This window comes from Rhinoderma darwinii, chromosome 7 (assembly GCF_050947455.1).
Source record: "Rhinoderma darwinii isolate aRhiDar2 chromosome 7, aRhiDar2.hap1, whole genome shotgun sequence".
In the NCBI taxonomy this organism is placed as follows: Eukaryota; Metazoa; Chordata; class Amphibia; order Anura; family Rhinodermatidae; genus Rhinoderma; species Rhinoderma darwinii.
In genome coordinates this window covers 130,737,526-130,752,743 of record NC_134693.1, presented here as the reverse complement: position 1 = coordinate 130,752,743, position 15,218 = coordinate 130,737,526, and the positions used below count along the sequence as shown (strand labels likewise).

General features: G+C 38.6%; 1 protein-coding gene across 4 annotated transcripts in view; it reads left to right on the top strand.

Annotated features, from left to right (window-relative positions):
- The window catches only part of FOXP1 (forkhead box P1), a 377,209-nt gene that overhangs the window by 357,025 nt on the left and 4,966 nt on the right, over positions 1–15,218 (top strand). For 3 of the 4 annotated variants that reach the window (XM_075834034.1, XM_075834035.1, XM_075834037.1), the window contains 8 exons: positions 4,122–4,323; positions 4,506–4,582; positions 6,327–6,428; positions 8,433–8,554; positions 11,849–11,863; positions 12,154–12,223; positions 13,652–13,818; positions 14,203–14,364. In XM_075834034.1, coding sequence (XP_075690149.1) covers positions 4,122–4,323; positions 4,506–4,582; positions 6,327–6,428; positions 8,433–8,554; positions 11,849–11,863; positions 12,154–12,223; positions 13,652–13,818; positions 14,203–14,364 — 917 coding nt within the window. The remainder of the gene's footprint in view (positions 1–4,121; positions 4,324–4,505; positions 4,583–6,326; positions 6,429–8,432; positions 8,555–11,848; positions 11,864–12,153; positions 12,224–13,651; positions 13,819–14,202; positions 14,365–15,218) is intronic. The other variant, XM_075834036.1, reaches the window with a different exon arrangement.

Sequence of the window (15,218 nt, the reverse complement as noted above, 5' to 3'; positions counted from 1 at the left end):
ATTTCATAAAATTGCCGGTTAAGCCTACAAATAGATGTGGAAGATGAAACGCCCTGCGCTCCCGGCTCCTGCTTTTTGTTCTTCCTTTCCTCACAGATTGCAGTCATGTTTAATTTGGAAACTGGGCTCCTTTGGCAAATTAGCAATTAGAACAATTTTGTGGGAATATGTATATGTGTCATTAGTTTTCCTGCAAATTAATAGCGGGAGCAAAGGTCAGGCAGACATTTTCCACTCGACTGCTGCGTTGCTGTTGAGATTTGGCACTTTGTTTTGGAACAGCCTCAGCTGCAGTAAAGCCACAGTCTTCCTCCAGGTTCCGTCTTTTAATTAGTTTACCTCCTAGCTATTATTCCAAATATTGCTGCCTCCCTCCTTTTAACATAAGATTACTGTTTCAACAAAATATTCCAGCGACACCCTGCACCCGCTTCTCCCTGACGTCGGGGGTCATTCGTATGCAGTGTTTAATCTTGAGTTCACCTCCATAAGCATTTCCTAATTAGAGTCCTTACAATACAATTTCATCTGGTAATTAGCCAAGATTGGCTGCTTACCCCGTCTCGTGTTAGTGGCAACCCATCAGTGGGTGTGAATCAGTGTCATTTGTCAAGTCTGTTGTCACCCTTTTCACTTCGTTCCCTACCCCTTTTCATATCCCCCCATTTCCTTTGTGAAATCCGATCTTTAAACCCAGTGAAATTGATTCATCCTGATTGTTTGATAGCTGCACTCGACTCCAACGTTTTGTAATGCAGTAGGTTGATAGATCTTCAAGCTTTCTGATAATTTACAATAATGCAGTAGGTCCTTCGAATCCTCAGTGCAAAAAACAAGCCGCCAACTGTGTTATTCACCGTACGGTCTATTCAAATGGAAACTTTTTGGGCCCCATCAGGCGCCAGAGCCCAAGTCCAAACTCAACCTCTGTACTCCGTATAGTTACTTCCATGTCTACAGCCATTGCAGGGATAGCCGTGTCAACCAGGCTCCGTATCCTAGAGACCCAAAGTCCAACCAGCCACACAAATAAGCAGGACTATTATGTCGATTTCACAATCATTTTGTCCTTCTGGGTGGCGCTGACAAGTGTAAAACCTTCATGGTGTATTTACATTCTATATACTATATCTTCAGTAGATATGTCGGCAGGTAAAGTCATTGGGCACTGTAATTCATAATTTGCCCTGCGGTGGCGCTGCAGGGAAATTGTACACCTGCATAGATTACAGCTGATCACTGGTGGTCTCGCTCCTGTGATCAGGTTATTATCACAGGACCCTTTTTAACAACCAGGGATTGTCCAAAGCAGGGAATCCCTTCAAGATGGTTGCAAGAATAAAGAATGCAACCGGAATTCTGATCGGAGAAACTTTTTAACACCCAGAATTGGTGAATTAACTCATTGACTTCTTTCCAAGGAATCCAAATTACACTTGTATTTATAAGAAGTGCAAAATAACACATAAACCACAATAGGACACCAACCCCGCAGTGCGTCCAGACTGAATGGAATTGTACCAAGCGCGCGTGAGTCTTTGTTCGGCTTGTTGAAAATCAACATCTGTATCCTATTTAACAAGAAAAAAAATGACACATTTCCATAATAAACTGTTAAAAGGCTGCATTACTTGTCTGTTCTCTGGGGATTATCATTAAATCACCGCTCGTATCACACAGAGGACTGGCTTGTAATACGAGTTGAGGTATATTGATAAACTCTAAAGGTCACGTATGGGGAAGAGCTGCAGTTCGGAATTTTGTCTGGATGAAATTCCTCTTAAACGAGTCGATTTTTGACAAAGATTGAAGAAAATGAAGAACTCCTATCGTGTAGCATTTCCTTACTATGTTTTAATGGAAGGTAGTGACATCAATTCACCCACCCCGATAGACCCGTGTCCTTTACTAAATTGATTTTGAAATTATTCTCTGATAAGGTACTATTCTTTGGAATCAATTAACGAAACACCAAGGTTGTCTTGATTAATACCATATATTGTACCTTTCTTTAACATGACCTCATTTTTGGCACCAGTTCTACTATTCCACCGTTAGACTGGCAAATTATGTTTAATGGCAGTAATACAGTTATGTGCGTTTTTTTCTATATTCTACTTATAACTAATTTATTGTAAAAAAAGAAATAAAAGCCTGACATCGTAATAAGTCTGACTGATTGCAGAATATAACACGGTCTTGTATGTGGTGGTTGATTTATACGTTCTGGATAGGCCTTGAAAATAGGTTTGTAGACACAAAAATAAAATTTTAATGAACTTTGTTGAATTAATATTAAAGTTCTGCTTAATGTAAAGTGCATCTCCGAATGTATATGTGTCAGCTCAGGATTTTAATCCTAGAGCCGCTCGCTATTTACAAAAGCAGAGTTTACACATTTCCTCCAAAGCCTAAACACCGGGTTGACGTTCCATTAAATCAACAATTGAAAGTGTATATTTAAAATTCATGTGGGGCACAAAGCGTTGTATGTTTAGCGTATATACGGTGGCGGTTTGTTTAAAGTTTGCCCGGTATTTAACATGGTGTAGTCATGCTTTAAATTTCCGAGTGTCACGATGATCTATCGGTGGATTGCAATGAACTTCTGTGGGTTGTAAATATTGCTGGCCAGACGGTGAGATTATTGTTGATACCATTTCTTCAACGTAAGAGCAATATGGTTTTCCGGAATCCATTCCAAAATTATTTGTTCAAATTTTCTATGCCATGCAGGGATGTACAGAGGCATAACTTGAAGCTCCTCGGCCCCAATCTGTAGCAGGGCTCCCACCTACCATATGGCTTTTATAATACTGATATTTTCTTATGTGACAGAGGGGCCTTTGAGCCAACATGGACACCATGACCTGGGTGCAACTGATACCTCTGCAACCGCTATAGCTACACCCCTGGATGTATATAGGGCATAATGTGCTTCACGGAGAAACACGGCCCTCACCTTCTCTTAGGTTTGGTATACACCACCATACTTCCCACATCCAAGAACTCTGAAACCTGGAGTGTGCCTGAATCACTGCCCACCTACGTTCCAGTTCCAACCACCTCTTGTAGGAGAGGGCAGGTTGTCCCCCACCCACTCATTGCTGTGGAGTAGGGGGGAGTTCACAGCTCCCGTGTTTTTATGTTAAAGAGGCTCTGTCACCACATTATAAGTGCCCTATCTCCTACATAAGGAGATCGGCGCTATAATGTAGGTGACAGTAATGCTTTTTATTTAGAAAAACGATCTATTTTAAACCACTTTATTAGCGGTTTTTAGCTTTATGCTAATGAGTTTCTTAATGCCCAAGTGGGCGTGTTTTACTTTAGACCAAGTGGGCGTTATACAGAGGAGTGTATGACGTTGACCAATCAGTGATCAATCGGTGTCGTGCACTTCTCTCCATTCATTTAATCCTGACACTTCTGAATCTTTTCTGTGAGATTCCAGGAAGGCAAGCGTAATCTCGCGAGATTACGATGTAACCTGTCATTTCAAACGAGATTACGCTTGCCTTGCTGGAATCTCACAGAAAAGATTCAGAAGTGTCAGGATTCTGAATAAACATCACGTCCAGGCTGGTAGTGATGTACATTCATTATCAGGACGCTGTAGTAATGTTATAGTGTGTGTATGTGGCTGCACATAACCATATAACTATATCGCTAGTGCAGTGTAGATGAATGGAGAGAAGTGCATGACGCTGATTGGTCACTGATTGGTCAGCGTCATACACTCCTCTGTACAACGCCCACTTGGTCTAAAGTAAAACACGCCCTTTGGGCATTAAGAAAAACTTTAGCATAAAGCGAAAAATCGCTCATATAGTCGTTTAAAATAGATTGTTTTTCTAAATAAAAAGCATTACGGTCACCCACATTACAGCGCCCATCTCCTTATGTAGGAGATAGGGCACTTATAATGTGGTGACAGAGCCTCTTTAAGATGTTTCCTCCATCCAGTGGCTCGAGAGAACCTTGGTCCAAAGTCAGTGACCTGTTTTTTCTTTGATCTAAAGCTTCTACTCCAGTTTAGATCCAACACTTTAATCGGAAAGTGCTTTATATGGTTGACGGTGACTAGTTATTCTTTACATTATACTTTTGTGTATTTGCAGCTGAACCTGGTATCCAGTGCCACGCTTTCAAAGACTGCATCAGAACATTCCCCACAAAGCTTACCTCATACACCCACCACCCCAACGACACCACTCACTCCTCTAACCCAGGGACCATCTGTTATCACTACCACCAGCATCCACAATGTGGGACCCATACGGAGGCGGTACTCTGACAAATACAACGTCCCCATCTCTTCTGGTGAGTTGATCTTTTCTTACTATGAATATATAGAATACATTTTTGCCACTAGGGAGGTTGGGAAAGTTTTGGCATACTATTCTAGTGTGTGTCTGCAGAGCTGCAATCCACCTGCTTCTGTTTTATCATGTCCATAAAAATAACTTACGTAATTGTATTTCTTTTTATTTCTTTAATGGCAGACCTTGCACAGAACCAAGAATTTTACAAAAATGCAGAAGTCAGACCACCCTTCACGTACGCATCCTTAATTAGGCAGGTAAGTGATGGTATCACTGTGGCTCCGAAAGGACCATATATTAAATTGGTAAGATCTTGTTCCCTACGTTTGTTACTGAAAGCGTTTCACTTTTAGAGCATTTTATTATCACCCGTTATCCACATTCTTACTTCTTCAGGTATACTGTTGCTATTTGCAGACAAGCTGGTAGGACTAGGCACTGACCATAGCTGGCTCTAGGTGTACGATGACCCTTGGGTAACAATAAATCCTCTGCCTACACCATCTCTGGCTTTATAAAAATAGAACATGTGTACTCAAACCACCATGCCACCCACCCATGGGCCTTGGCTTGTGCCCATCTTTGCTTTCCTAACCCAGTGGATCCTGGCATTTGCCCAGATCAGTCTAGTGGAGACGCCGGCCATGATGTTGACATTGTGTCTTACATTTGGTAACGAATTATTGTTAATAGATTTCAACTATTGACCAATTTCTCTGCTAAAGGCAATTTGGAAATAATGGTAGGTATCTGGTTACGCTAGGGTATATTACATGTTGATGCCAGGTGTATTATGTGGGTATGAAGTAAAAGGTGCCCATGTTTCCCTAGTCTGTAGTCTCTTGATGAAGACCTTTTTCATGGTAGATGACTGTGACCTATCTGTATATTCTAACCATCATGAGTTTTAAGTCAGATGGTCGATCAGTAGCTATGACCATAGAGTATGAGTCAAGTTGAATATGAACCCCCGGGTCTGACAGGTTTAGAAACTAGATTGTATGAATACCAGAGATGGAAGAAGGAGCCTTTAGTGTCTTTATCATAGTCTGGCCTTTGTCTGATTCCTACTATTCAGCCATTATTATTATCATTACGTTTCTATATTATTAAGTGGTGTGAAGACTTATTTGACTCCTGAAGGCCATAGTAATAGTGTTCCTTCAGAACATCCGGTCTTCTGTTTATAGCCCAGAGATTATCAATGATATTTTTCCCACATTTCGAATGATCTTAAGTGATAATGACTTCGTATGTTCCAGTGTATGGTCATATATACAAATTTCAAAAGTATTCACGCCCACCTGTTCATTTAGACCTGTTTGAAAACTGCTTTTAGTTGCATGAATCCCAAAACCTTCATTTTTATTTTTTTTCTGCATGAATTTTGAAAACCGCAATATCTAACGTAATTGCTTTTGATTAAGTATTACAATGCAATGTGATTATTAGAAAATTCATTTCACACAACAGTGAAAATGAGGCTGTTTAAAGATGGCAAGTCAATTATCACAAACTACCGTAATCTCTGATCCCTAGAATTAATCTGAGCTCTAAATAATTACTGAGCTGTAATCAGCTGGTGAAATGTTTTGCATTTTTCTTTGATCCTGCTTTGTGAATGACTGATAAATTAATATTTCTACCAGGAAACAGAAATAAAAACTCAAAACAATTAGATAATTCCATTTTGAATGTTGTCATTGAACTGTTAAATAGAGGTATTAATCTCAGATCGTCTTGTGAAGTCTGCTTTATTTATTTTTTTCCTTATGCCAAATGATGCATTTTTGGAACATCTGGACTCCATTTATATAGTTGTTTTTTTTTATTTATTTTTTTACCATACCGGTAAATTAATATTTTGTTTTAATTTTTTTAATTCGATACCTCATATTAGAATCAAAAATATAAACTCATACTAAAGTAAAAATATAAATATCTTCAAATTGCTATATATTTTTTTTTTTTTTTAGTTTAATTTTTCTTATTATTATTTAGGCAATTCTTGAATCTCCAGAGAGGCAACTAACACTAAATGAAATCTACAATTGGTTCACACGAATGTTTGCTTACTTCCGACGCAATGCAGCAACGTGGAAGGTAAGAATCGGCTTGTTCAAAAAATTTGGTTTAGATTGATAAAAAATTCTATAGCCCTTCATCCCCAAATGGGTGTCGAGTAAAACGCCAACTTTTTATATGTATATTACTAGGGAAACTTGCTATATAATTTGGCTGCCACGTCTTTATAGACTCATCTAATATTCATAAACGTCATCTAAATTGTAATTTTTGGCTGAGAGGTATAGCAGTAAAGACATTTCATGTATTTTATTGGGCTATACTGTATATTATATTTTATGCATGAGAAGCAAGAGAGTGTCTCTACTCTTAAATATCTACTGACAAGTCATCAATTCATGTCAGAAGATGCACCATGCCCCTTTTGGCCCATGGATTTCCTTAACTGACGTATGTTGACAGGAGTGCCAATCAGTTCAATGGACATGTATTGCGAGTGCATCCTTTACCGATTTGGCGTGGATCCTATTCCGTGGCCTCCTAGAGTCTACAGATGCTATCGTTAGGCATAAACATTGGGACACCCAATATACTAGTCAAAAATACTTCTATAATTGACAACTTGTTATTCCAAACATAGCTAGACACCTCCTTTTTTGAGTAGCCTATTTACCACAACTATTGGGAGATCTTTTTACATTGTAACTTGGAAAGTATTGTGGTCCAAATTAAAATGTGCTCCGACCATATTTTCTGACTACATACTACTGCCCCCAATATTTCTGCTATATACTGAATTAATAATTATTTATGAAAATGCAACAAACCAGTGATATGACTAAGGGACGGTCTGCTCATGCATGGTCACCAGTGAACTGATTGGATGCACATTCATAAATATTATTTATACTGTACATGTTTGAGGAATGATTAGGTTTTCAAGAAAGTTCATACATAGCCGGAAGTTAGAATTAATAACTGTTACTTTAAGAGGTTTTCCGGGTGTAAATTTTAATGGCCTATGCAGGAAATAGGCAATTAACGTGTGGTTGGTTGTGTCGGACTCCTGGACCCCTCCGCCTATCTTCAGAACAAATCGGTACCAAGCACAGTCCCAAATGCAGAAGAGACTCTGTGCCTAAGTAAGCAATGAAGGGGCAAGGGTCCCAGGGTCGGACCCTGCCTATCAAATATTGATGGCCTATCCTATGAGTGTTTTACTCCTGGAAAATCACTTTAAGTTTCAAAATGGTAAGTAAAAATTTGTTTTCACCGTGTTTGTCAGACAAGCAAACAAGTGCCACATTTTAATGAAGCCATATTTGTTGAAAGGGCTTTACATGAGCAATGTTTAGGGGTTATATTAATTTTCTTTGCTGGAGATTTGTCCAGTTATTTTAGTCTACACATTTCGGCAAGATCTGAGTAGATTAAAAATTCCCATACCTGCATTGGTCCCACGTTTAACAGCTTCCGAAGCCTGCCGATATAAATGATTCTTAAAAGGATTACCCCACCATTTGGGGAGTTTACCTTATTGGGGGATATGTGGCTTTTTTCCGTGAACTTCCCTGTGGCATCACTCCTCCCTATGTGAAAATTCCTCTTATCACGGCTGTTTACAAAAATACTTGGAATTTTTTTTCTGGCCTCTTCTGATGGTGGATCTACAGCCCACTTGTTTAGAGACCACCGCTCTCAGCTGTATCATCCTGGTGGCATTGACACAGTTAAAGCTACATAAGAGTGAACATTTATTTGCTTCTTTAGCTTCATGCTAAACCAGATAAAAAGGCTGAGGGGTTAGGGTTTTAGAAAAGTGGTCTATGGGTTCTTCCTCAGGAGAATTTTGCAGAGGACTGTGTCTCTTTGTGGAGGAGAAGCTACATGTGTTGTTGAAGCCAGCAGTCCATAACAGTCCTCATGGCTCCTAATAAGGGTGGATACCTCAAAAGGGGGTGTTATGCATCCCATGTTTTCGGCTGCCTTTAAAAGGAAATAAATAAAAAAATATATAAAAGTTATTTCTGTTGACGATGAGCGCTCACCCTTGAATGTTTTTTTCTCCTGTCCCTGCTGCAGAATGCAGTGCGCCATAATCTTAGTCTACACAAGTGTTTTGTGCGAGTAGAAAACGTAAAAGGGGCAGTATGGACAGTGGATGAAATAGAATTCCAAAAAAGGAGGCCACAAAAGATCAGTGGGTACGTCCACCATCCTTTGAACTTCTTAGTGTAGTGTGTTATCGTACCTGAGGTTTCATTTGGTGACGGAACAAAAGAGGTGCACTCGCATTGTTTCACCTTCCCCAGAAGGAATTGCTATACATCATCCCTGCCATTTTGTATACCCACTGAACCCCTGTCCTGCTTGCTTTGGTATATGCTGCATCATCACTTGGTGCTTGTAAGTGCCAGTGCTTATTAACCCTCACCGATCATTTGCTTATGCATTGTTATGTTTTTTCCTTTCCCTTCTGTTCATTGTGCTGCCTCTTCCTTCCAACTCATTTTGCTTCATGCTCCTCTGCCTCTTTTGCTTTCTATTCTACCTATTCCCCCTTTTTTTTCCCACTTTGTCCTCGTTGCCACTATTTTGGTGCCAGGGTGCCATTCGCACCAATCTCTCCCTCCATAAGTGCTTTGTCAGAGTAGAGGATGAGTATGGGTCCGTTTGGACTGTTGATGATGAAGAGTTTAAACGTGGCCGCCATATTCAGAGAGGCCGTCCTCGAAAATACTGCCCTGATGAACACTTTGACGAGCTTGTTGCACAGTAAGAGCTTTACCTTGCTTGATTTTGGCTTTTTTTGTTGTTTAATTTTGCCCTTTTTTTCTTAACCATCTCCCTCTGCATGTTTGTATTGCCAACATTTTCATCCAGACGGCCTAACGCGCAAGAAACTTTGTACAGTGCCCTCAAAATCTGAGTCTACACCTTGTATTTTCCATGTTGCTAAGTGTACCTGCACATACGCACAATAAAGGCAGATGATATATGGGCTCTTTTAAGACTGAAAACAATTTGACCTGATTATTATCTTGGGGGGAACCAGCCGCCCCAATCAAGAAGTTCTTAGACTCTATTAACACTATGTTTGGGCGATACTTTCGGGGTATACATCTAATGCGCCCATAGAGCTCTATTGGCCAGTTGTATGCCAATAGAGTGTCGTTTGGACAGACGTTACCCCTATACATTGAAATGAGTAGTTGACTTGGCCGGCCATAAGGGTGTGCGACCTGTGTGTTCGCTTGTCAAATGAAATGGTCATTACTCTCACACACTTCCACCACTGATCTTAAACATGGTGTCCGAACCCATGAGGAGGCAGCTGTACTGGATCCTTACGGCAATGCTATTTTGGCACTGTATGGTATGGGTATTTGTACACTGTATCTTTGTATTAGTTGGGCACTATTAAGTTGTGCGTCCATAGGAGGTACTGCACAGGGCACCATCTAGTCTAAGTCTTGCCCCAGTAGCCCACTACACTTTTTTTTTTTTTTAAATATAACTGGATTCCCAGTCAACTGGATGGTACCCAATGGCAGTTGTAGGCAACGTCATAGGCACTACTGTTGCGATGTATACGCCAAACGTTTAGCCCGAACATAGCGTAACCCTTGCCTTTCCTTGATATCGAGGTTCTATTAAATTGGTCAGCTTTTGCATTTTGGTTTTACCGCCATTGGCTGCCTCTATTGTGTGTGACTATGCTGTTGATATGTTTATTTCTACCTATTTAACTATAGATAGATTTGTAGGGTAAATGCTATATTTATGGAAGAACAGTGTCTGTCTCCTAGCTTGACAGAACGTATAATATTATTTTGTTATGTGAATCTGTTAAAAAATGTGCAGTTCTGTCACACAAAACTGAGTGCACCCCTGCTGTGTCTTTCAATATGAGATTACTGTAGAACGCAGCAGTAGGTTCCTCTTTCTAGATGCGGGAAGTTACCTGTATAAATAACAATGAATTCTTCTCAACTGAAAACTAATACTTGCTGTTAAGACAGTTCTGTCAGGCTATGGAAACTTTATTTCTAGTTGTATCTGTGAAATGTTGACAATTCTATTTTAGCGTAGGAGCCATATTCATGCCCGTTAGTAGTCCGGGTGCCAGTGTATGGGTGCTTTTATATTACCCGGCCATAATAATATTATTTATGATACTCTGAAAGTTATAAGAAGAACAATACTCATGTAAAGTAATTATGAATAGACTGTCTAAATCTGTATGAAGAGAATAGACGTGCTGTCCCTTTAAATCGAATATCTTATATTGCGACGCCATATTTATTATCCTTACCCTTATCCTTACCCTGTCTGATATATCACTTATATTCATATCCCTGGACCTTTTTCTGCTCCCTAGGCCAAAGTAAGATGACCAAATTACGGCTCTGTACCGGAGTCCTATATTTAAAAATTTGTGAAAGTTTTTGTTGGGGCCTTATTAAAAACGACAGCCCTTTTATATGGGTATTAAAAGGAATCGGTTATTTGCCATACCATGTCTGTGCGTAAGCCCTTGCACAAACCTAGTTAAACAAATGGGTGAGAAGATGTTGGTCATTTGTAAACAAATTGAGAAAAAAATCCAGAGGTCTTATCTTTCGGACTATATCATCCTTTACCTGAGGCAGGGACTCCCAAATCATATAATGCCCCACCATGACAGATTCTCGTAATAATAAAGAATATAGTGCTAGAAAGTATATGTAGCATAAAATTAGGGCAATTGTCACCTCATTTGCACCCTTAAAGAAAGGCCTGTAGAATTGCACAAAAAAATTGCACAATTTTTTGTTTGTTTCGATATTATGCCAATGCTGTAATATTAGATATTGTTCACACTGGCGTCATGGCTTCTGTTATTATTGGGGCCATGACTGATCTGTCCTAATGGATCCTCTTGACTACGCTATTCTGACCTATTCTGACCTTCATGAAGCAACACAAACCTGATGGAATGGACCTTAACGCCAGTGTGAACGATACCTTCGTCTCTGTTCACACCATGTTGTGTGTGTATATATACAACAAACCTATATTATAATATATAAAAATCTATAGATGTAAACTCCAAACGTATCCATAGACTTTTGTGGACCGGATTGTAAAGCGTAGTTGATGACGCTTTCCAATAAAAGGGCAATCTTCCAAAAAAATACTATGCATTCCTATACAATGGGAGTAGATTGCAGACATATGCACCCGATTACCATACACCCGACATATAACGTAAAAGATTTTTCTGGTGTATATGCCGGGCGTGCACACCTGACGTAGTGTGAACATAGTCTCATATATGTTGTGTTATGCTGATTGAATGTATAAGAATATTCTTGCCCAAACAGAACTGTTTCTCCACAATTTTCTATATAAATATATATATATTTGCAAAATTGAAGTTTGTATTTTTTTTAATTTTTTTTTTCTTTTGTTGCATTGTCAAATAATGAGAGCAATATTCTGCTTTATGCCTACAGAGAGGATAGACACTGGTAGGTAACATGAAAATGCTTTTTACTTAGTGTACTTATTATTTGCACAATAATTATGCTTGGGAGGAACCAAGGCTGTAATTTCTATTACATCCAGCATATTCTTTATTCTGTAGAAAATAAATGAACCTGCACTGCATCTAAATTAACCTCCTCAATGCAGGTCTGAGGCTTCTATGCTTCATTATGTATTTTTTGTAATTTTTTTTTTTTTTTATGCTTAATTGCAAAAAAAAAAAAAAAAGTACAAATTATGTTTTATTAACCTTTTTTATGTTTTTTTTATGCAGTAGTCCTTCTCTTATTAAAAACATTCAGACAAGTCACGCCTACTGCACACCTCTTAATGCTGCTTTGCAGGTAAGTGGCACCAGCCTCCCATTCATGTCACCATTGCGTGTCTTTTTCTCGTGTCTTTTCTGCTTATTGCAAAATATATTATCCTGGTTCTAATTAGATATTAAATTTTAATTCTGTTAAACTTTTTTTCTTAAGTGCATAAAGCATTGCAATCCCTGGAGGCAGGCACATATCAGTCTGCTTCAGCATTAGTTAGATGCTTAGCATTTTGAATATTGTGGCAAAAAATTAAAAGTTCACTTATTAATATTTATCAGCAGTATCATAATTTCCATCCTCTTATTCCAGAATTTCACTTGAGGCAAAAATACCACAAGTGTAATTACTCGAGCTGAGCTATTAATGTGTGGAATGAAAGAATACGGTGTCACATGACCTCCTATTGTTCCAGGGTCTAGAACAAAAAAAAAAAAGATAAAAAGAAATGTAAAAATATATTTTAAATACAGATTGCTTATTACTATTTGTTGTTTTTTTTATTATTTTTGCTAGCAGTGTTTTTTGTTTTTAAATATATTTTACTGCTTTTATATATTTTATTTTTTTTTACTTTTTGTTCTCATTATGGCATGTATTATTATTTTTTTTATATTTTTTTTTATATACAATAGCTACTTATTTCTTTGTATTTTGTTCAGTCTTTTTAGAAATTCTACAAGATCATCACATGATAAGGCAAATAATGATACATAATATTTTCTCAATTATATCGGCAGCCCAAATTTGATAAAGCATAAAAGGAAAAATGAAAACAAGGGATATTTTCCTTGTGCATTTCCTCTAATTATAAGAAGTCAAATACTGACAACAGCGAAACGAAGAATTGTAAATACTGTTCATTAGTTGCTTACTGTCCCCGGAGTCTTGTGAAATATGATTTTAAAGGCTGTTCTGTCTGTAGAATACTATTAAGATTACAAGCACAATTTACATTCATGAGGCTGAAAGGCAAAATGAAATGATCCTATATTCTATCAGATTCCTTCCTTAACGATGACTAATTCCAATTAGAATGCTCAGCAGATTCAACAGTGCTTGTTTTGGAAATGTAACACAAGCTGTTATCTATGGGGCTTTTTTTCAAAAACATTTTTAATTTTTTTTTTTTTTAAGATTGCTTCTACAATATATTGTAAAAAAAGATAAATAAATTATGGAGACCGTATTACATGAATACATATTTTAATAACCAGCAAATAGGAAAATATATCCGCCGGATATAAAGAGAAAAATGAATTCAGCAAAAATAGGGAAAATGACATGTAGGTTGGTCATTGAGTTTGGGAACGGCTGGTACTTCAGGTTTCTTTAAATGCTGTGCATCTAGCTCAGTTGGTAAAGCCACATTTTGTAAGATTTTTTTGTGGGATTTTATGAGTCTTGTACTGAATAGATTTGTAGCTTGTATGTTTTTGTATTTTGGAACAGGCTTCAATGGCTGAGAACAGTATACCTCTATACACTACGGCTTCCATGGGAAATCCAGCTCTGACCAGCTTAGCCAGTGTCATGAGAGAAGAACTAAATGGCGTGATGGAACATGGCAACAGTAATGGTAGCGACAGTAGCCCGGGACGTTCCCCTATGCAAGCAATGTGAGTATTGAGTACTATTGTTTACACCGATAACCAGTACTGGCAACTCCTACTGTTTTTTTGTTGGTTATGGGCTCAACCAATCCCATCATAAGGCAAAATGATTGGATGAGATTTCATTAAGTGATATGGTTGGAAAGATCTATTAAATCAAAGTGGAACAGTTGCTGCTCACGTTTTTTTTTAACGGGATAGAAAGGAAAAATCTGATTGGGTGCAGTTGTTGAAAAAGCTCCCACATTCCTCCTTAAGATGGTCACACATGGACCAGTAAAAATAAAGGGGTCATCTCATGAGGACAACCCCTGTACATATGCCTTAGTGGCTCTGGTAGACCCGTTTATTTTTTAATGGATGCCATATAATATTACATTTCCCCTGCAGTGGCTGGATCTTCCCTGTGGCCGCCGCAACTTCCCTCAATGATATCAGCTCTACGCTGGGTTTTCAGAAGCCAGACACATTCTTTCCATGTAAAGTCAAGGATATTGTTCACCGCTCAAGGGGTCTGAGGATAGGCAGATGTCTAGCAGACACTACATGTTGGTGAGACATTCCCCTTTATTTCTCATTGCTTATTTAGTACCATACTCATGGGGCTCACCGTATACATTTTCCAATAAAACGCACACATAAAAATGATGTTGAATTTCATAGGAAGCCAATTAACATATCCATATGCTTTAGGAAACGGGAGAACCTAGAGGAAACCCACACAAACACGGAGAGAACATATAGTTGCGTCCTTTGGTCAGATTCGAAACTTGGACCCCAGTGCTATGAGGCAACTAGACTACCTACTGAGCCACCGTACTGCCCTTTTTTATGTCTACATATAGTCAATTACATACTGTTCTCTTTAGCTCGACAATGCCTCCATCAATATTAAAGGGGTTGTCCATTTTATAATACCCATTTAAAATACCATGTTAATAAAAACTTAAGTCAATAATGGTGGGTCCCCCATTCAAGACCCTCATCCAGAGCAGAGAGTGGCTCCAAAAAGTATCTCTCATTCTGGAGGACTCCGTATGCCTGTGCCATTCACACACACACAGCCCATTGGTTTTAATGGACACTGTGTAATGCTTAATTTCCCCTGTGGTGGCGCTGCAGGGAGATTGAACACTTGCTGTCCACTTTTCTCACAGATTACAGCTGATTGCTGGTGGTCCCAGCAGCAGGATACTTTATCAACGTATGATGGAGTAACCCTTGCAACAAAAAGGTATTGTCCAGAGAAGACAACTCCTTTAAGCACCACATTTAATTCTTTTTCCTAAATATCTGATAGGAATCACAGAAAACCAAGAATCCTACAGGAACCTGTAGCACAAACTATTATGATGATTTCAGATTACGGAGCCACAAGAGAGATATTTTCAATGCTTTAAAAACCG